This window comes from Panthera leo, chromosome B3, assembly GCF_018350215.1.
Source record: "Panthera leo isolate Ple1 chromosome B3, P.leo_Ple1_pat1.1, whole genome shotgun sequence".
Classification (NCBI taxonomy): domain Eukaryota; kingdom Metazoa; phylum Chordata; class Mammalia; order Carnivora; family Felidae; genus Panthera; species Panthera leo.
This window is the reverse complement of record NC_056684.1, coordinates 1,038,443-1,060,520: the sequence shown is the minus strand read 5'-3', so window position 1 is coordinate 1,060,520 and position 22,078 is coordinate 1,038,443. Positions and strand designations below refer to the sequence as shown.

At 57.5% G+C, this 22,078-nt stretch overlaps 1 protein-coding gene across 9 annotated transcripts in view; it reads right to left on the bottom strand.

The window, feature by feature from the left end:
- Positions 1–11,981: 11,981 nt before the first annotated feature.
- Positions 11,982–22,078, bottom strand: part of MINAR1 (membrane integral NOTCH2 associated receptor 1) — a 23,715-nt gene continuing 13,618 nt past the window's right edge. For 4 of the 9 annotated variants that reach the window (XM_042940792.1, XM_042940791.1, XM_042940789.1 and 1 more), the window contains 3 exons: positions 19,824–20,078; positions 19,440–19,592; positions 15,418–15,895 (listed from right to left, as the gene is read on the bottom strand). In XM_042940792.1, the coding sequence (XP_042796726.1) occupies positions 15,698–15,895; positions 19,440–19,592; positions 19,824–20,078 (606 nt within the window). In that variant the 3' untranslated portion in view covers positions 15,418–15,697. Of the gene's footprint in view, positions 14,427–14,999; positions 15,178–15,417; positions 15,896–19,439; positions 19,635–19,823; positions 20,079–22,078 lie in introns of those variants that run through there. The other 5 variants (XR_006203258.1, XM_042940795.1, XM_042940794.1 and 2 more) reach the window with 5 other exon arrangements.

Sequence of the window (22,078 nt, the reverse complement as noted above, 5' to 3'; positions counted from 1 at the left end):
TATTGGACTGTGAAATAGGACAGCCCCTTCCGAAGGGCCGTGCGCCCTCGTGGGCCCAGACGTTCACGCGGTCCTGCTCAGAACAGAAAGCTCGGAAAGGATGCGATGGATGCGGGTCGTTTCACCGAGCGACGCCGAGCTGTGGAAGGAAGCTCCGTGCAGACGCCAGTGACCGATACAAGGTACCGTTTGTGCGTCTGTCGATTCTGCCTGTAGTTACGTGAAAGCAAGAGAAACGGTCCTGGGGGATGTGCAGCCGCGACACGCACTGGGGTGAGTCTGCGGGTGCCCTGAGCGGGTCCCGCTCACCTCCCAGAAGGGGAGGGTATCGCGGTATCGCTTGTGTGATGAAGAGGTTCGTGTACAATTCGACATTCGTTCACAAATGCGGGCAGCAGGCTTTACCTCCGCGGGTTACAAATCGGTTTTCTGTGTGTTGGTACGTCAGCTACCACCCCCTGGACGGCGGTCCCCTGCTGGCGCTCTGGCTTCTGCCTTTACTCCTCCTGGCACCTGGGGACCGGCTCTGTACATCTGCCCTGTTGGGACTTGGAGACCAGACCCCGTGAGCACAAAGAAGTCGCGTGGACGTTCACCTACGCCCTGCCTGGGCGCGCGCACGAGACCCCTCAGTCCGGGGACAGACCTGAGGGCATCGTTGGGTGAGGTCTGCAGAATTACACATTTTGGGAGCTCTGTTCTTTGGGGACGTTGTAAAATAATGGTGTTTCCCTCCCCGAGCCTGATGACCAGAGCGTAGGAGGCTCACGGGAGACCTCCGAGTCTCCTTAGGGATGTCTGTGATGTCACGTAGAATTCCTGGCCGCCTTAAAATATCTGCAGGAACCCTGTGAAGGCGGTGTGGGACCGAGGGTCAGAGGGGGCTCCCTGATTCTCACGGCAACTCGTCTCGGGCGGGTTATGGTTGCTCTTGTCTGTTTTTAGCGGAGAAACCGAGGTCCAGCGGAGGAGACTGGCTTTGCAAGGTCACGGCTGAGGGCAGACCCCAGCCCCGAGCATCTCTACAGTATCACCTCTATATCTGGGCATGTCTTCTGTTCTTTCCTTGCATAAAACAAAGTGACGGGACGGGAGCGGAGGACAGTCCCGTCTTCTGTTAGTTCATCTGCCTGCACGGGCCCTGACACCTGCCTGAGCTCCGCACGGCGTTCTCCCCGCGAGCGCTGTGTGCTTAGGAGACGGGGGCCGGGGGAGGGTCCGCACCACCAGTCCCGGTGGTCTGCGTCGGGATGAGCCGATGGCAGGAGGGCCTATAGAAAACTGCCAAGACGGAGCACCGTTTCCATTGTCAAGGATAGAATAGAAGTTGAGATTTTCCCGTCATCAGTTACGAACGCGGTTTCCGCCAGTGGTTGGGAAGCTGGGTCTCGGCCTCCCCGAGGGGCAGGGGGACCTCGGGGGGACCAGTACTCGCAGCCCTCGCTGTTTGCGGTTGCTGCCCGTGTGCTCGTTCTGAATGACGAAGTTGCTAATGACAAAATTATAAAAGCTGGCCCAAGCCTGACCTGCTCATTGTCACCGTATAAAAACACGTGAAGCCCTAAAGCCGGGTCTGCCGCGCGACAGGTGCACAGCGCAGGTGTGGGAGAAGCACGGAGAGGCGGGGCTGTCCCTGCAGTGAGTGGGTGGGTGCAGGGTCGGGTCGGGGAGGCCCCGCGGCGCGAGGGTGCACAGCGTGCCGTCTGGGAGCGGACGGTCCCGACATCGTCTGACGCTGACTCACGTGCACCTGTGGTCGTCCGGCCTGCAGAACGCCGTTAGCACAAGGTCATTGCCGACCCTCGCTGGGTTGCGGGAAGGTGGCCGGGGTGGGAGAAGGGCCGTCGTCCACCCCGCGGGGCTCCTGCTGGGACCGGTGGGGCGACTTACCAAAGGACCTGGTGAGTGAGATGTCAGTACGGGCCAGAGCAGGGGTGGAGTCCTGTGGACGCCCAGGCTTGACGTGCAGCACGTGTCGCTCGCGCAACAGACGCTCAGAGTTCCATCCGTGTCATTTCCGTTGCTGTGTGGAACCAACTCCTGCCCCCTCTGAGCTTCCTCAGAGACCGTGGGGATCGGGGGGTCGGTCGCACTGTGACCTCAGTAAAGAGGTGCAGTTCAGAATAAGGGAAGAGGGACTCGTACCCTCTGCGGGGTCACAGCACCTGAGCCACGTCGGCCACTTCCGACACCCCGCTTTGTGAAGGGCACCGACGGGCAGGTCTGCGGGGGAAACCGGGTTGGTCAGGCTCTTCGGAGAAGCAGAACCGACGGGAGAGACACATTCACGCCCGTGTTTCTAACACAAAGACGCCTCCCCTACGGGATCAGCTCGTGGGATTAGGGCGGCGAAGCCGTCCCAGGGTGTGCAGCCGGCAAGCTGGGGACCCGGCAGTCCTGGGTGGGGACGCTGCCGGGCCCAAGACCCGAGGGGAACCCATGTTTCTGCTGGAGTCTGAAGGCAGGGCCCCGGAGTCCCGACTCCAGCCAGTCAGGCAAGAAGACTGGGGCCCTGGGGCTGCCGATTCAGATTCTGACCGCCCAAAACACCCCCCCGGACACACCCAGCGTCACGCCTGACCGAATGTCTGGGCCCCCAGGCCCAGTCCAGGTGGCACATTAAGCCAACCATCGCAGGAACCAAAACCCGCCGTCCCCGGAGTCTGACTCGACGTAAGAGAGAGCTTCCCAGCGTTCCGGGTGGCCGGGGACGTGGCCTCTGTCCCTGAAACCAGCCCGACGCCCCTCAGGCAGGAGGCTGCCACACGGGCAACACGAGATGCCCTCCCCGAATGGTGTGTGTGACCCGAGGTTTCTTCCAAGCACGCGGCTCTTTGGCCCGATGACTGTGGATGAGCTTGAACGTGGGCCGTGTTGCCCACAGGACCCAGCTGCACCCGCCAGAGTGCTCGGCTGGGGATGCTCTCGCTCAGTAACCTTCAGGGGCTCCCATCACCTAGTGAACAACACTCAAACTCAGTGGCCCGACACAGGCCCTCTCCTGGTACCCGCATGCTGTCCTCACAGCCTGCCCCCACACAGACACTGTGCCACCAGAGGACGTGCCTCGGATTCCCCGGTCTCTCCGTCCTGTTCCTCCTGAAAGGACAGGATCCTGATTATGACGCCCTGTGAGTGCCCTGGGCCCCGTGCTCTGACCCTCCCACCAGCACCTGCCACAGGACACTGTCTGCTCGCTCATGTCTGTCGCCCTCAGGAACCGGGCGCACGTCTGCTCCTGCCCGAGCCGTGTGCCCCGGTGTGGTACGAGGCGACAGTCTCGGATATCACTCACTGATTCCGACGGACGTGTCTGCCCTCGAGCTCCCTTCCAGCCATGGCCTTTCCCTCTGAAACCCAGAACCTTCTGAAAAGCTCCTTACTCATACCTTGCCTCCATCCCGTTAATCCCTCCAACTGATGCTGCGGGAACGGCTTCCAGGTGCCAGGTCCTGTCCGGGTTTGGGGACAGATCCGGTAGTGGGACCTGATCTTACCTTTCAGGACATTTGTGTCCCAGCAGGTAATGTAGAAACAGAGCCGATGGCCAGACGCCCCCCTGCAGGCACCCCAGTGCCCTTGCACTGGACTCAGAGCTCCTGGAGGGCAGGGATGTTCCCGACGTTTCACCTCGGCATCTCCAGTGCCTGGCCTGGTGGGGAGGCTGCACGGGAGTGACAAACAAGGACAGGTATTTCCACATTTACGCCGGTAACGGGTCCATTTCTTCCTGCTCGCCCGTCCACCGGATGCCAGATGCGCCCAGAATCTCGGACCTGAGAAGAACATCAAAGCTGAAGGAGTCCTGTTCCTGGTGGATCATTCCAGGTCCTTCTACAACATTCCTATGGTTGGTCTCACGACGACAAGTAAGCATCCCTGCATCCGGAGCCGTCTTGTGAGAGCGAAGGGACGTCGTTCTGCTGAGTTTGGATGCGGCTGAGGTGGAGAATGGGAAGCGCGGGCTCCAGGGACGCCGCAGCGGGTCCAGAGCGGGCACCTGGTGCCGCGGCCCCTGTTCCTCGCGGTGCAGACGCTGGCACGTGCAGCTCGGGCCCCCTCGCAACCAGCACGCGGAAACGACTGCCACCCTCCAGCCCAAAGCCCGCGAGTTCCACTCGCCCGCCATCCCGGCCAAGTCAAACGCGTGGAAATTCACGGAGATCCTATTTGTCTCGGAATTAAAGCCACGTTAATTGGGGACATGTGACGGTTCACTCGGGGGCCTTTGTGTGGGCTTGCCGTGCGCATCTGTCGCGGAAACGCGGGAAGAATTTAGCCCGGTTGGACATGATACACGGAGGCAATTTCCGAGTCCCCTTCAAGCTGCTGTCGAGGACAAGCAGTGACCGTGCTGCAGAGAGATCATCTCATCGATTTTCTTCCAAACACAGCCTGGTTCCAGCTCACGGGGCCACACGATAACATCTTGTCTCCAGGAGCAGTCACGTCACGACAAATTAACCTGCATTGTAGGGGCGAATTTCTTCAAGTTCTAACCGTTGTCTCACTGCCTCCTGTTTGGGGAGATGCTGGAGAAGGGTCTCTGAGCTCACAGACTCTGATTTGAACGTGTGATGAGCTGTCACAGTCCCCTTGGTGTGGACAGAGCCCAGGACAGGAATTCAGATCTGGGGATTCGGGAAGGACACGGATGGAATCTTTAGGGACCAAGTTACCGCGTCAACTAGGACCCAGAAGATGAGGGAGGGCTCCAGGGATGTGGGTTCGGGTTCATATCACAGCCCCGGTCCCCACGAGCTGTGTCCGCTCTGCCTGCAGACCCCACCTCCCCGCAGCCCAGTGACAGCACCTGCAGAGGGAACAAGGCACGTCCCCCTCCCCCACCGGGTAAGGGAGGGCTGCTGGGAGCTGAGAGCCTGGTGCGGATACTTGCGAACATGACCTTCTTCCTGCTTCTGTTCACACGTGTACACACGCACGGCGGGGAGGGGCTCCGGGTTCACACCCCTGCACACCCTCTGCAGAGTCGAGGGCACCACAGGAACAGCTGTGGGCGTGATTGATGAACTCTAAGCGCTACAGTTCGTGGTGAAGGCCAGGAGGGAGGGTGTGGCGCTGACAAACCCCTTGCTTTCTTGATTGCCTCTACAAGAGCACATTTGTCCGGACGAGAGCAGGACAGGTGCCAGAGAGGACCTCTCACTGATTCAGTCCTGCGTGGCCTTCTCACTCAGAATGGGATGCGGGGTCCCCTTCCCGGACGGGGCTGTGGCCAGGCGGCCTCAGGAGGTGACCCCAGGGGTCCCCCCGCCAGCCTCAGACCCTGTTCCCCACCCTCGCGCCCACCCGCGTCCCAGAGGATCAACGCGGCCGTTTCCTCCTCTAACAGCGGCCCAGGGGCGTCGTGGTGAAGAGCTCGGGCTCCAGAGTCACAGGTGGATTTAACCCAGAATGAAAGCCAAGTTCACCTGTGCTGCCTGTGACTCTCTAGATGCACTTCCTGGTCTCCCGTGGCCTCTGTTCCTGCGTCTGCAGACTGGTTAGAATAACACCTACTTCTTAAAGATGAGTGAGTACCCGTGGGGACAGACGTCCTCGGCCCCTGTCCCATGCCACGCAGCCTCTGACTCCGCTGTGCCCGTGGGTCTCCTCGCGGAATTGTGCTCAGGGCGGGGAGTTGTGTGTTCTGTGCTCTCAGCGCCCAGAGCCCTGTCTAGGGCACAGCTGGCACGTCGCGGGTTAGGTGAGTGACAGCGTGACTGCAGGGTCAGCCCGGTGTCATCGCAGGGCAAGATGCCTTCCAGGAGTCGAGTGAAGGGGTGGGGGGGGAGTCTGTGCCTGCAGATCTGAGAGGCTTCGGGAGGTGGCACAGCGGAGCAGACACGACCACGAACGCTGCTTCCGGGATGTCTGGGTTCCAATCCCACATCTCCCTCTGTGTAACCCTGAGGGGGGCGGACACCGGCTCCAGGGGCCCCCGGGGAGGGGCCGAGGCCCCTGCTGCCACCGCACGGTCCCCCTTCGTCCCTCCTCCAGGCTGCTGACCGGGGCGCTCTCCCCGGGGACCCCAAAAACAAATCTCATACCATCGTGGGCTCCCGAGGCACCTTCTGACTCTTAGCCTTGCAGACGCGAGGGGAGCCAAACAGCTCCGTGAACGCGTCTCGTGGCCCGTGTCTTTGCTTACGCACAGGCTTATTGCCATCACGACACGTGGCGTTTCTGCAGACCCGCCTAGGCTGCTTCTCGTTACAAATGGAGAACGTCCCAGCTGCGTCACAGGAGTTTATCGACAGGCATTCGCGAGTTCAGTGGGCACTCCAGACCCACATCAATAACGTGTTTTCTGTCGCAGGAAGCGTCTCCTTTAAACAGCACGTGAGCTCTTTTTCACCTTTAATACAAATATCAGGAAACCCTCCGTTCTTTCCACAAATACTCACCAAAGGCCTCTGGGCTCGGCCCTGGTCTGCGGGCTGACGCAGCACTTACAGGGATTTGGACACAGTGTAAAAAACAATGACATCGCACAGCGAGGTGACACAAGTGCCTGGACGCTTTCTAGCACGAAGGGCAGGGGGATTCGGGTGAGGGCATTGGGGGGGGGGGGTCCGGGCCGGTGACACGATCCTTCCTGCCGGGACGTGCTGAAGTCCGGAGCGGGAACAGGCGTGCCGTGCTTGGGACAGAAAGGCAGCCGGGGCTCCGTGAGAGGGGAGCGAGGCCCGGCGGGTGGGGGGGAGGCCAGAGACCCTGCGGCTTTAGTCCACATGTGGCAGGAGCCAGGGAAGGGGACACGACCGGATCTCATCCAGTTGGTGGGAGCCTTTGGCTCTTACGGAGAATGGAGTCGGGTTGGAGGACAAGCAGCGGGTCGGACCCCGAGCTAATCCGCGGCCAGGCAGTGCGGACCCTGGGTGTGCAGGAGGGGCGCGAGCCGAGTGTGTGTTTGCACCCGAGTCAGTGCGGGGGCGGGGGGGGAGGACAGTGGGGAGGGGTGAGCGAGCCCACCCCCTCCAGGTGCACGAAGTGTGCCTGTCACGCACCCACGGCGATGGCCATCTAGGCTGGAGCTCAGAGAAGGGATCGACGTTGGGATGTGAACCGGGCTCATCCGTATCCGGACGGTGTCCAATCCCAGGAACCGTGGACGGAAGGAGGAGGGCTCGGAAGGGAGAGGCAGGGGAGGAAGCAGAGAAGGGGAGGCCAGTAAGGAGGAGGGAGGCCCAGAGAGGAAAGGGTTTGAAGGGGGTGGGGAACGCGTCCTGCTGTGCAGCGGTTACACGGGACAGAAGGAAGCAGAGAAAGGCCCGCAGGACAGAGGTCTCCGCGACCTCGACCTCGAGGGGGCAGTTTCTGACGCTTCTGTTAGGAGAGGCGGGGCTGGGGGGCGGGGCTGCTCCCCCGCAGCCCAGAACGTTCTTCTAGGCAGAGGCCTGGGCCCACCTTCTCCCCCACCTCACGGTCCTGGGTGCCTCGTGAATAATGCCTGGAAACAGGGCTTTCGCGTCTGGTTGTCCACGGACAGAGAGCAAGTCCAGGGCCTGTGTCTCTGCCCGTGTCTCATTGGTAGCAGGAAGTCGTAGGTCGCCGACTTGATGGGTGGGAGTCGTGCTTATTATTATTCCCCGGTCACCAGAGTTAAGGCCCAGCGGGTGCTCAGTGGACGTAGGGCCGAGTGAGGGTCCCGACAGCTGCCCACCCCTCTGCCCTGGGTCAGCACACCCCAGGGAAGGCCTTCACCGTGGTGGCCCCGGCCCTCGCGTGCTTTCCTGCCTCCTGGTGACAGCGTCCCCACGTCAGGACCCCCTCGTGATAGGGCTGCTGACGCTAACGCCGGGTCCCCGGGAGCCTCTTTAGAGCTTCTGGAAAACCTGGCCACTTCTTTGTTCCCTGCTCTCCCACTCTTACTGAACGGGTCTCCTGGCTCCCACCCCTCCTTCCCTTCAGCCCCTTCTCTGCGTTGCAGCCAGGGTGATCTCGTAAGCACGTAACTCGGATCATGGATTACGTCGTATCCCTCTGCTTGCCACCGTCCCCAGGCTTCACATCGTACCGAAAATAAAACCTGACCTGTTTACCGTGTCTAACGGCCCCTGCCGCTTCACGGATGTCCCTCCCACCGCGCTCACCACATTCAAGCCACACTAGCCTTCTGCCCAGACTTCATTCCCACCGCAGGACCTTTGCACTGCCAGCTCCTTCTGCCAGGGGCGCTCATCCTGGGCCGTCCACACACCACATTCTCCAGGTCTTCCCGCTGCCCTAACTCAGGCAATACCTCTGCTCCCCTCTGAGGGGAAAAGCTTCCTTCAGGAAACCTCTTGCTGTTCGAAATCATTTCCCTTATTTGCTTACTTCCTTGTTACCTGTACATCCGTTGGAATGGACGTTCCGAGACACCCGATCTCAGACTGCGTGCATTCGTTTCCCCCCTCGTTCGTTCAACAAGTATTCGTTAAGCATCTACTATGTTCGAGACATTGTTGCTCTGGGGACGATACTTCAGCCCCAAGCCAGTGCCCTGCACATTCAAGTTGCTTAACAAATGTCAGTTGAATAAATAAAGGAATAAATAAATAGAGCAAAGAACAGGAAGAAATAGGTCACATACCCATCGCTAGTGGTAAAACCGTGCTTTAATAATAAAACTACTTAGTAATAAAATGCTAACGTAGGCTGGCAGAGACATCCAAGTCGAACAGCATTGGCCCCGGAGAAAATGAGCCGGGAAAGCCTTCCTGGCCAGGACTTCGGAAATTATGCAAGAATCATCACACCGTGGAACGTGCCTCTGAGCAGCCCGCGTGAACTTTCCGTGTACATTTCTTCTCTTCACGGGGTGACAACTCAGTTACTGATTTGGCCTCGTTTATTAAGTGTTTTCCTTGCAAAGGAAAGGAAACTGTATCTGCAACTAACCACACGTGTGCTGCTGAACTCCAACAATAATATTCTGTCCAGGACTTAATGAATCTTTCAGGAATCTTCCAAAACGGCTGAGTTGGGGTCAGATTTGAGACCGCAAAGAAGCAGTGTGTGCAGGGGGTGGGGTGCGGTACCTGGTCCGGCCCGAAACGCCTGTGTTCCTTCGGTTCCTGTTTTCGGACGCTGGTGTCGTTTTCTCATAACATCGCTTCTGTCTAAAGTCGGGTGCACCTCTTCCCTCTCCTTTCCATTATGAGGACTAGTCCAGATTGAATCCAAACCCAGGAACGGCCAAATCCCAGTGACTTGGCCGGTGGGACTTTCGGAAAGCCTGAAATCTAGAGAGAGCACTGGGAGATGTGCTTTTTTAAAAGTGCATTCAATGGTGTGACGTAAGTTGACTCTTGCTGGTACTTGGGGGGAGGAATCTAAATAGCAACAGATTAAAATGCCTTACGATAGCACATTGCGCATACATTTGTCCTCGTGAGGAAAGTGAACATTTCCCTACAAGATTACATACATGCTATTTTCTCAATTCACTTGCTCAGAGCACTCAGGCGAAATGCAATCCAGTCGATCCGCGTGCAAACCTCAGGTTTACGTCTGAACTAGAATTTACTGTAAAAGTGAGAAGCGTTCTTAAGCCTGCTGTGGTATCATTGCGCTGACATGGTCCAGGCCCTCATCAGAGACTTCTTTTGGTGTCCAGACGTCAAAATATTAATTGCCTTCTGCGATGTGCTCGGACAGCGTTTCGTCACTTTTCTTTAATGACTCGAGCGGGAGCTCGGTGACATTTGCGAATGGCAGGATGAACATTAAAGAAGCTGGATAAATTCTCTCTCCGGCATCTCCCTGATACGATTTCATGGGCAAGAAATGTGCTGCGGCCTCTGCCCCTTCAGCTATGATTCACTTACTTCACAGTGAGGGACGTCTTCGTCTCTCTGGGGTGGAGAAAACTATGTTGATGTTGTGCTCACACAAGCACAGAGGAGCAGACAGGGCCGAATAGAAAGTCCAGGAAGCCATATATATGTTCAATAGACTTGTGTTAAAGAGGGAGGGATGGTCTTTCTTTATTTTTTTTTTAATTAAAAAAAACACTTTTAATGTTTATTCGTTTGAGAGACAGAGAGAGAGAGAGCAGGGGAGGAGCAGAGAGAAAAGGAGACACAGAATCCGAAGCAGGTTCCAGGCTCTGAACCAATACCATAGAGCCCGACGCGGGGCTTGAACCCACGAACCATGAGATCATGACCTGAGCCAAAGTTGGACGTTTAACCAACTGAGCCACCCAGGTGCCCCATCTTTCTTTCTTTTTTCAATGTTTATTTATTTATTTTGAGAGAGAGAGAGAGAGAGCAAGCACAGGAGGAGCAGCCAGAGACAGAGAGAGAGAGAGAGAGAGAGAGAGAGAGAGAGAGAATCCCAAGCAGGCTCCACACTGTCAGCACAGAGCCTGATACAGGGATTGTCACGAACTATGAGATCAGGACTTGAGCTGAGATCAAGAGTCGGACGCTTAATCAGCTGAGCCACCCAGGTGTCCCCAGGATGATCTTTCTAATTAGCGGTGCTGATCAATGGGTACCCACATGGGATAACCCCCACCTGACACCAGTGTAATGTCAACTCCAGAAGACATGCAGCTCCAACCAAGAAAAGTAAAACAGTAAAGCTTCAAGAAGAAAACAGAGCATCTCCGTGACCTTGGAGTCTGTACGAAGCGTCTCCAACAGGACTCAAACTGCCAATCATAATGAAGAAACCGATACATTTCTATATCAAAATAAAGAACCCCTATTGATCAGGTACCAACGAGAGAATAAAAGTGCAGCTCACAGAATGGAAAACAGTGTCTGTAATGTGTATCCGACAAATAACTCATTTTCAGAACGTCTAGAGAATTTCTACAAATTGCTAAGGAAAAGACAACCAGCCTAATGGAAAATGGGCAGAGCCGTGAACAGGCACTTCGCAGATCAGGACATCCGAAGGGCCAACACACACATGAAAGGGTGCAAATCTCCTTCATCATCAGGAAGACGCAAATTAAATGCACGAGACACCAGCGCATACCCAGCAGAAGGGCTAAGACGGAACATGCCTGCGAGTAGCGTCTAGAGCAACTGGAGCCCCACGCGCACTGCGGAGGGGAGCCTCGGGGCCGCGTCACCCGCCACGGCAGCATGGGAGCTCACCTGGGGACCAGCAGCTTTACTGCCAGAAATGCACGCGTGCATTCACCAAAACCACGGATAAGCGTGTTCATAGCCCCAAACCGGGAGCTCCCCAGACGCCCACCAGTGGGTAAAGAAATCGTGCCACATTCTCCAGCAGATAACGCTGTGAAAATGGGGAGGCCACCACCATACACGGCGGCACAGATGTTTTCCACCGCCTCATGTGGAGTGAAAGAAACCAGACACAAAGGATACAAAGCATACGCTCATTTGTTTCTTACCTTCCGCCTGCCTGCACGTGAAATCACATGGTTTCTGTGACTTCTCTCTCTTCACGTGCAAACAAAGCAGAATCAGGTCCGCAAACACAGAGAACAAACTGGTGGTTTCCAGAGGGAGTGAGAGGAGGCCCAGGCTGCCAGTTACGGGATGAAGAAGCCACGGACGGAAGGCACAGCACATGGAATACAGCCAGTGGTGCCGTAACAATGCTGCGTGGTGACAGACGGTGGCCATGCTTGCGGGGCCCAGCATAGTGTACAGACGTGAGACTAATGTAACACTGTGTGTCAACTACACTAAAAAAAAAAAAAAAAAAAAAAGTGCAAGGTACATGAATGCGTTTACATAAAGTTTAAAAAAAAAAACAGGCAAAACGAATGTGTGCCCTTAAAACAGGAGGGCCACTCTTCTTCACCAGGTTTTAACTGGGAGGGGCATGAGGGAGGTTCTGGGAGGCTTCTGGGTGTCTGAGTGTCCTGTTTTTTTTTTTTTTAATCTGGGTGCTCATTACATGGATGGTTTCAATTTATGAAAAATCACCAAGTTGGACACTTCTGATATGTGCATAAAACTGAACACTTACAATTTATGCATCAAATGAAACCTCACCGCAAGATATCTTATAATTTTTCAGTTTATTTTTGATTATATTTGGAGAGGCAGATTTTCTATGATAGCTTCCAACCAACCATTGTACATTAACCAAATTTTACACAAGCCATTTGAAAAAAGATCTAAAAATGTGCTTAGTTATTGGTATTATATAACGTTGATCAAGCACCAAGAGTGTGCTAACAGCTGTACAGAGCAAACATAGAAAAGGTTGACAGTCCCCGCCTTCAAAAATACCCACTGCTCCCCGAGTCTCGCACATAGAACTTAAAAGTCACACCCTTTTATTCATAAGGCATAAATAAGGAAGTCTGTCGCAGTTTTCATTGTTCATCAATAAATATCTAATACCCTTTCCCCAATTACCCCGACAATTACTAATATCTTTGCCTTTAAATACAAATCTCTGTAGTACAATATACAGTATATACTGATTTGGTATTATTCACACGATGGACCATGATATTCTTGCAAGTTGGTTATAATATGAAGCATGTTGAATTTCAACATTCACAAATTGCTACACCTCTTAACAGAATCATTTACTGTTGGCAGCACTTTTCCGTTGTTGTTTAAAAAAACGAGGTGCCGTCGCTCGTACACTGATAAACTGTAAACAAAAACAGCACTGCCTCGATTCCGATAAGGGCATCGGGACTCACGGCACATCAGAGCAGCGAGCGTTGGCACATCTAAAGTGGCCTGGCAGGTAGCAATCGCGTAGCCCCATGCCCTAAAATACTAATGCGCGACGGTCAGCTAGTAATGGTGATACAGAGGAACTTGCTTCGACTGTATCTGCAGTTTAAAGAAGGGGGTGGTGGCGTAAAATATCCGAAAACCGAGCCGGGAGACGTTTTTTTTTTGCTTTTCTGCAAGGCTGTGTTCGAAGCAAATTCAGACTAGAAGAGAGGAATACGATTATTCTGAATTTAATGACTGGCTGAGGGTATCTGATTTCAGGACAATCCCTTAAGTAAGAACATCTGACTGTTCACTTTTCAAAAGCAAGAGGAACGAAGTGAATTTTGATAGTGTATGATTCTAGGCGCCAGGCATGGGAAATCGTACTTCCTGTGAACGCACCAGAGCCGGTGGTACAAGGTGACGGCCGCTACGGGAGTCAGGCCAGTCCGCACGGGACGAGGAGAAGTCTCCTTCCCAGCCAGACTCTGGTCTTGCCCCGCTCTGCAAATACAGGGGTGGGGGAGGGGGGACGGCTAGAGTGAGGGGGTCCGGGGAAAGAAGGCTGTCACAAGCATGGGGTCAGGACAGAGAAAAGACCCAGCCGTGAACTCCACCTTCCCTAGATGCCAAGGCTCCGAGCATCTGTCAGCTTCAAGCTGTGGCAAAGATCCCTAACTTGGTACCACACTCCAAGCGATAAAGCTGGGGATAACCCGTCCCCACTGGGGCCATCGGGTTCCCCAGGGGCACCACCAGCCCTGGGTGTTTCTTCTCCGTCACGCGGCGATGATGTCGAGTTGAATTTTCAAGCCACACTAGACGGAGGGCCAGACGAGATTTCTCTGCTACCTCCTCAGACAGGAGAAGGGGAGAAGAAAATTCTACAGAGTCCCTTCTCTTCCTCACATGGGGTGGGGCTTACGGTCACACACCCTGCCTCGGTAGCTAGACGCGTGGCTCAGGCAGGGCCCATTAGGAAGAGGCGATGGCAGTTTGGTCCATCCGCCATGGTCCTACCTGGCAAGGACAGCAGGGGTTGGGCTTGGACAAGGTTTTTCTCATCCCAGGTTGGTGCATCTCCACTTCTCTGCAAATCATGGAGCAAGAGGTTGGGAGCTACCTATCTCTGATGCTCTCGTGGCTTAATCTGTGATAAGGGGGACCGTGTCACAGAGCCGTCCTGGACGGCAGGAGAGCGGATAGGGTAGCTCCCAACTCTTACAGGTGGGAACCCAGTATCCCCTTTGAGGGTGAAAGAAACAACCTTATTTAACGTACCCAACCCAGAACAGAGCACCAGAAGATGAAAATTCTGACAATAGACAGTAATGTATATATATACATATTTTTCATTTTCAACGATAAATCCTCAGTTCTGCATACTAAGGCTTAAGTTTCAGTCACCTAGTTGAAAGTCCACAGATAAACAGGAGAATAAAAACAGTGACATAAAGGCCCCTAAACATGAAGGCTCACTACAGACAAAAGCATCCGTCCCTTAGCTGTTCACAGCGTGAAACGTTCCGGCTGCCCCGTGTGGGGAAACGGAGACCTCGACAGAGCAAGCTGAGAGTCATTCGAAGGTCTTGGGAATGGATGCTGGATCCTGCTGCTTTAAAATCTGAGATGCTCCCCAAACCCCTCTTTCGGGAATTTATTATGCCGTCCGGAGTGCTTCTTCCTACTCTCAGCATTTGTTCATAACCCACCTTGTTCTCAGAAGAATTAAGGTAGCGAGTTTCTGCCAATCATTTTTCCTTGACCCTGTAGCAAGACATTAGAGTCAAACGCTGAAAAGGATTCTCTCCGTGCAATTATGTCAAAGCACCATTCAACAGGTGGAAACTGGGATCAAATTCTGATCAAATTACAACAGCTTCCTGCACGCTGGAGAAACCTTGCTCTCAAGTTATTTGACAAAGAAGGACAATAGACCAAAACTAGGTGTTCAGATAGACATACACAGATAGATACGTAAATGGTTAAATAGAGATTTTTTTTTTTTTTTTTTTTTTTTTTTTTGCGCTGCTGACAAGTATTTGGAACTCTGGAGTCGGTGCTGCGTTGTGGAGAACACCTCCGCGCCTTTATCGTGTGACTGACAAGCTTTCAAGATCCTGTGAAAGCCACCGGAAGTGGTTTTCTGGCACATAGAAACCATGGTCTGCAGTTAGAATGTCAAAGTTTCTACCTCGTCTCTACTCCTCAAGGCACAAGGACACGTTCCAAACTCTCCGACTCGCGTGTGAGAAGCAGAGTGCCCGGTACCACCAGGAGACAGAAGACCAAGGAGCTCATGGGAGACCGCGTGGGTGGCCGTGATTTTCCAGTACTGACCTTACGGTGTTGGTGAGCGGCTCTCCCCACACCCCGGGGTGCGGACAGGAAGATCTCCCGGCCCGGGTCCCTCAGCCTCGTACGCAGAGGGAGCACACTCCATGCTATGCCTGACTCGGCAGGTGAGCTCCTCCCTACGCCGTGCGCAGGAGAAAGATCCAGAATGTTCCATGAAGATCTGCAACGAGGATCATAATGGTGACCAAAGGGCAAGCTTGAAAAGTCGTAGTCCTTCCTGCGAGTCAGCAGAGAAGTAGCATCCTCTGGGGACACACAACCTGTGACTTCACCTGCAACGCAACATTAAGGAAAACAGAACTCATCCAGCTCTCTCCCTCCGCGGCCCCGGGCAGGCACGTAGCAAATATCTGCCGCGTAACATATTCCCCACCGCGAGACTTCAATAAAATGGAAAGAATCCAATTAAATTTTTTTTTGCTTGGAATTCAATTTGCATGTTCTGCTCGTCCGTTACATTCTTTTGGGAGGAAAAGATATTGCACTTCTAACAACGCATCCGAGCGTCATCGAGTCAAAGCCAATAGGAGGGTAGGTCTCTCTAGGTCGCACACTTCCTGAAGCGCACCTTGCCCACCGGCAGAAAGCCCCAGCGAGCTGTCGCCACACGGCCCTGAGGCCTCACGCCACAGAGGGAGAGCCGGCGGCCGCCAGCCGTGCGCGGCGGGGCGGCCCCGGGCTCAGGATTTCATCGTGCAGATGGGCACGACAACCACGAGGATGACCGTGCACGCGGCAGCGGCGACCAGAGCGGCGATCTTGCAGACCTTGGCTCGTCTGAACTCGGCTTCCTTACGCTTCAGTAACGAGTCGTAGCCCGGGGTATAAACATCCTCCATCCAGTATTCTAAGTTGTTTGGGTTTAAGGACTCCTGCGTCTAGAAGCAACGACAAGACGTTAGGGACACGGGAAGTACTTGAAAGCAGGTCCCAGAGCGCCTGACTCGTCCGCAGCCCGGGACCACCGCGACATCCGCCATGCCAGCCCCGCCTGACAGGGGCCACCGAGGCCTCGGGCTCCTACACACCACGACTACACCTGCCCCGCCCTCGCTGCCTGAGTCCACGGGTCTGACACGGGGAAACCACGGGTCTTCTCGCTGTGAGCAAGCAAATCAGGGCCGAGACAAACGGGGCTCAACGCCAGGGGTCTGCGGCCACGAGCGGGCCGGCCGGGCCGTGGGACAACCCGGGAACCTCACTGACGGGTATGCTCCCCTACCGGCCCTAAGGACAGAGCCCTTTGAGGCAGGGCTCTCTCGTGGCTCTGATTCCGTTCCCAGATCCACACAAAAGCGTCTACTGAGAAATCAAAGTCCTGTCCCAGACGAGCAGCTCACACACAATCTAAAATGCGGTCAGGCCGCTGCTCAGAGTCCCGGTCCACAGGGCCGTGCAGACGGTCCGAGGGCCACGGGCTGCGTCCGCGATGGCAGGCCCGCGCTGACCTCGGTCTCCCGTGTCCTGAGATTGACGCAGCGTCTGTAGGAGAAACACCACAGTTCTCCTGAACGGCCCGTGGACCCCGCTCCCCAGTGATGTGCTAATCAGTTCCTGTAACAGGGCGGAGGGGGGAGCAGTGTTCTCCCCCTCCGGCAAGAGCTTTTAATAACGTAGCGTCACGTGAAAGCAAACACAGAAATCCCAAGCGAGGTCACCTAAATCTCTGAAACACAAACAAACGTATCCATTCTGGAGATTTTCTCGGCTTGTTTAATGCTCAAAACGTGCACGTTAAAGTCGCTCGGACACACGCACAAGATCACAAAACACATCCTTTGCAAACTGAAAACTGCATTGTAGCGTGTTTTGGGGGGGATGTTGGTGATTCTGACCCGTGTTACTCACTGGCCCGTCCTTCCAGACACGCCTCTGATATTTGTCACCTGGCTCTGGGGACAGAGCAGCCTGGCCCCGTGGACGCACGCCAGGTGGGCCCGGTCAGTGGACGGGACGTTTTCCCAATTCCCTCCAGGCGTCTGCTCTGGGGCCCTGGGCCTCGGTGGGTTTCAGAAACAGCTCCCTTCCCTCGGCCTCAGATCCCCGGGCGACGACATCTGTCACTGGTGCTGGTGCCCGGATGCCCCCCGGGCTCTCACCCTGCCCATCGCACCGTGACAGCCCCTCCCTGACAGTCCCTCCCTTCCTGGGCCATCGTGAGTGACGGGACTCTCTCAGGAACGGAAAGTCTGTCAGGACAGGGGGCTGGGTCTCTGCGGGAGCCCCCACTGCCGCGTCCTCTGCTGGAGTCCCAGGAGCCCCGGCCTCCCCCAGCCGCCCGCTCCCGCCATTAGGACGAGCACCCGTCTTCAGGCTCCAGCCAGGGCTCCCTCCCCCCAAAGTCTGCCCCCCACGGGCACTTGCAATGTGTGGCTGGGCCACGAAAGCCCTTCAGCCATCTCACGGACACCGGACGGGAGAGGGGGATCCGGGACGGGTAATCTCACGGGCAGACTGGTCTGCCACGGTGAGCGGCCACCTGCCAGGGTTGGACGGCTGAACAGCAGCCCCCCCCCCCCCCCCCCCGCCCTGCACCTTCAAGACGGGCCCGGCCGCCTCTGCCTCCCAGTCTTGTCACGGAGGGAGGCCTGGAGCCAACCAAGCCCACCCTGCATGGCGGGTTCTGTCTCAAACGGAAGGAAGTCGGCTTCCTTTCACGGTCACGTACACCTTACAGGCCGGGACTCAGCCTGCAAAATAAACTATTTTTTATTAGCTTTCCCGATAACTTCAGGCTCTAAGGACAAGAAACAGCGGTGATACCACAGTTTCCAGGGCCAGGGGCCAGGGTGGCTCGTTACCAGGCCCCTAGACCCTTCGAGTGACAACAGGGCCCCCCCTTTGCTCCCGCCCCCGAGCGGGCGACCTCACACCCAGACACACGGGGCCCCGGCGATCGTCCAGATGGCACAGCTGTCCTGACATCACCTGAGTTTCCGAAAAGGAACGAGAACGAGTCAGGCCGCGCCTCCCGGCAACCCCTCCCCTCCTGCTTTGTGGAAAGGGCGCTCCCTCCTTGGCTCGACGTTAAGTGAGGTCACCAAAGCTCTCTAGTCTGAAGGCCCGCTGTTATTTCGGGCAATTTTGTATTTATACTTATAAACGTGGCACGTTAACATGTCACGCATCTGTAGGGGCAAAAAGTCACCTGTGCCTGGGAACGGCCCCCTCCCCCAACTTCAAGACGCTGTTTCAGGGCCCCCGGGCAGCTCAGTCGGTTAAGGGCCGACTCTCGGTTTCGGCTCAGGTGATGACCTCACAGTCCGTGAGTTCGAGCCCCGCATCAGGCTCTGGGCTGATGGCTCGGAGCCTGGAGCCTGTTTCCGATTCTCTGTCTCCCTCTCTCTCTGCCCCTCCCCCCACCCCGCGTCTGTCTGTCTGTCTCCGTCTCTCAGAAATACATAAACGTTAAAATAAAGACATTAGTCGATCTATGAGTCGTTCGATTCATCTGACCCTTTCACGGCCGTGTACTAATTGAACCATCCACGCCGTGAGACCCAGGAACGCAGGGGGAGTGGCCCCCACCGCGAAGCCGCACAGGGCCCACCTGCAGGGCATCCAAGCCCTGGCCCACGAGCAGGAGGAGGACAGGACAGGGAGCGGCCCGGAGGGACAGTGGACACAGCACACGCAGGGACACAGCGTGCAGGGGGTAAGAGGGGCGAGGGGGCTGTCAGCACAAGCCCCACCGTTAGAGTCTAGCCAGGGCTGCCCCTTCCCCTAACTGCCGTCACTCAGATTCACTGTGGTCATTGCAGGGACACGCGGGGCCCCCGCTCTCTCGGCAGCCCAGGAGGAGGACCAGGGGCTGGGCTGGGTCCCGCACAGACTGAGGCTTGTCCGACCCGGGCCAGGCACTCGGATCCCAGAACTGGCATCTCCTCGTCTGCAAGCCGAGGACCCTACGGTCCCCGCGCCCCGTGCTCACAGCCTCCCGGGAAAGAACACGCAGACCTGACTCGTTTCAGCATCACTTAACTGGCCCCTGAAATCCTTTCTAGCCCCTGCTTCCCGCCGGGGACTTTCAGTACCTTCTTCCCAAACCTTCTCACAGCGGCTCTGCAAGGGACACACGGGCACGACCAGTGCACGGCGCGGAGCGGGCAGAGGGGATGTCCCGGGTCCCTCCGCAGAGGAGCCCAGCGCTGGGGGAACCCGAGGTCTCTGCCCGCCACACCGCGCCCCCCGGCCCCCGCCACTGGCATCTCCCCCACAGCCCTCAACAGGCCAGGTCACGAAGCTCATTCTGCAGGCGAGGACGGGATGCTTTCCCGTGGTGACACAGAGACACGGGCAGGCGCAGTGTGCACGGGACCAGGTGGGGCTGCCCACCGACGTGTGCCCGAACCCCAGCCCCTCGTGTGGTGGCCAGACTCGGGCCACGACTGCGTGCACCGAGCTCCCGGGGGTGGCTCTTACCTGGGGCTGTTCCACATGGACACATATGTTTATCCCACGTGCTACATGTGGAAGGAGAAATCGGCTGGTGTTTCGTGAAGCTCTGTCCCAGGTCTCGTGGGCAACGAACGAGGAGGATGTACACTCGCTACGGAGCCTTAAACGCACCGGTAGCTACTCGGCGGCCAAAGTCAGTCAATCAACCCCGCGTTCCCACTGCCAAATGTTTGCAAGCAAATCAGCAAAGGAACGCTCCCCGTGTTAAAGTCTCGGCTCTGCGGCTGATCAAGGTTCGGAATCCCGGGGCGGGGGCCCCGGGGCGCCGGACGGCGACGTCCCTCCTGCATGGGCTGGGGTGTGGGGCGGGGGGCCTCCCCCCGCCGCCCGCGACCGCGCGAGACTCACCTGCAGGTCTAGGGCCGTCAGCTTGCCCTTGTCACCCGCGTTCCTTGCGTACTCCTCGATGGTCCAGGAGGGCTGGCCCCGCTTCACCTCGGCCAGTTCCGTCAGCCGCATGTCCGCGTACAGGGGGTCACTCTTCATGTGGGCTTTGAGGGAGGCGGGGTAGGGGTGCGGGCTGAACACCTGCTCCACCAGGAAGCTGTCCTTGCACTGCTTGGGCAGTCGGTGCTGCGGGGGGACGCTGTATGGCCCGGCCGCCTGCAGAGGGGCACAGGGGGAGGCCAGGAAAGTAGCACAGAGGCTGTGGGATTTCACGGCACAACCGGGCAGCCAGCAGCTTTCTACTGCGAGGCCCCGTGGGCATCCGGGGAACAGGGGCCCCAAGGGCGTCGGGGGAACAGGGGCCCCGAGGGCGTCCGGGGACAGGGACCCCGCGGGCATCCGGGGAACAGAATGCGGGGATTTAGCACAGATAGAAGGTACGCCAGGAGTGGGGGCAAGTGTCCAGGAAAAGTGTGCAATGGGATGGCCCTCACGTGAGCTCAGGTAACAAGGCCTCGCGGACCAAGCCCTCGTGGCGTCACTGCCATTAGCAGCCCTCCTCGCGCAGGCACGGAGCGGAGCCCAGAGAGGCCCCGCCGAGCAGGGGCGAGGCCCCCACGGAGCAGGGGCACAGCCGCTGGGGGGCTCGGCTTCCAGCTGGGCTTCCGGGAGTGTCAGCCCCTCGTTTTTCCCAGTGTGTACCTGGTGCCGAGGAGTAAGCACCGCGGGCCCCCTTCCCCTCGAGGCGCTTCCGACATCGGGCCACCCTGCCCCTCGGGAGGGAAGCAGCCAGAGGGCACACGCCGGGAGCCTCCGGTGGTGCCGAGACCCTCCGGGGAGCGGCCAGCTGGACAGCAGCGTGGGGTCCCGGCCCGGGGGACTCTGCTCTCCGTGAAGCTGTCACACGGGGGTCTCACAGGGCCTCCGGGAAGCACTCGGTGACTGCCAAGCCTGGGTGGGCCCCCATCTCTGCACACTCTGCAGGCCCGTGACTGCCCGGCTCCCCGTCCGTCCGCCCCCTGGACGGCGAGGCCCGTAAAAGCGGGCACCTGTCAGTGTCCGCCTTTCTCCCCCTCTCCTGCCAGATCGGACGGCCGAGCAGAGGGCCGCCCACCCGTGTGTCAGAGGGGGTCGACACCAAAACACGAAGCCGTGTACGCGACGCGGAGAAGCCAGGGACAACAGGGCAGGCAGGGAGGAGAGGCTGCGGGTGCCCGAGGGGGACGCGTGCGTGAGCGCGGGATGGGCCGCGAGGCGCGAGTGTGTGAGCGTGGGCCTGCACGTGGACCGGGCCGGCTGGCGCCACACCGGCTCCCGACAGCACGGGCTGCACGTGGCTGCACCAGAGCCGAGCGGTGGCCAGCACAGGCAGGAGATGCGTCCCTGGGATCGGACAAGGTCACTTCCGGCGCCTGGGGGCTCAGTCGGTGGAGCCTCCGACTTCGGCTCAGAGACTGCGGCCCGGGTCAGGATCTCGCGGTCCGTGAGTTCGGGCCCCGCGTCGGGCTCCGTGCCGACAGCTCGGAGCCCGGAGCCCGTTTCGGATTCTGTGTCTCCCTCTCTCTCTGCCCCTCCCCTGCTCGTGCTCTGTCTCTTTCTCTCAAGAATAAATACACCTAAACAAAGATTAACACACATATATATATATATGTATATACATATATGTATATAAATCACATCTTTTACCCTCCTTCCTCCGATTCTGGACACTGAAAACTTGCGTGGAAGCCAGCCTCCCGCGTGGCTTCGCGAGCCCGCAGCCCACACCGCCGTCACGCCCTCCCCGGCACCGGCCCCTCCAAGCACCTGCGGCCCGTCCCGCAGAACCAGGGCATCGGCTCTGGCCAGAAAGGGGCGAGGAGGGCCGCCGCGGGCGCCACTGGCCCGCGGCTCCCCGCTGCAGGGGACGCGAGCATCGTGTACGCCCGCCCTGGCACCGACGGGGACGTGTCGGCCCTCAAGATGCAAAGGCACCGAGGCTCCCGGGAAGAGGGAGCACACGGCTGCGATGGCAGACAGCCACGGGGCAGGGGAAACGGGCGTCGCGTGTCGGGGAGCTGCCGTCGGGGGCGGGGGGGCCGTTCCCTGACTGGGGACTCACGCCCGCTCCCTGCGCCCCGCTGTTTCAGGAGCAGTCACCCCTGGCTCGCCCGCGTCTCCCCCACACTCCCCGCTCCACCACCCCTCCTGAATCCGAACCCCGGTCTCTCCCGTGG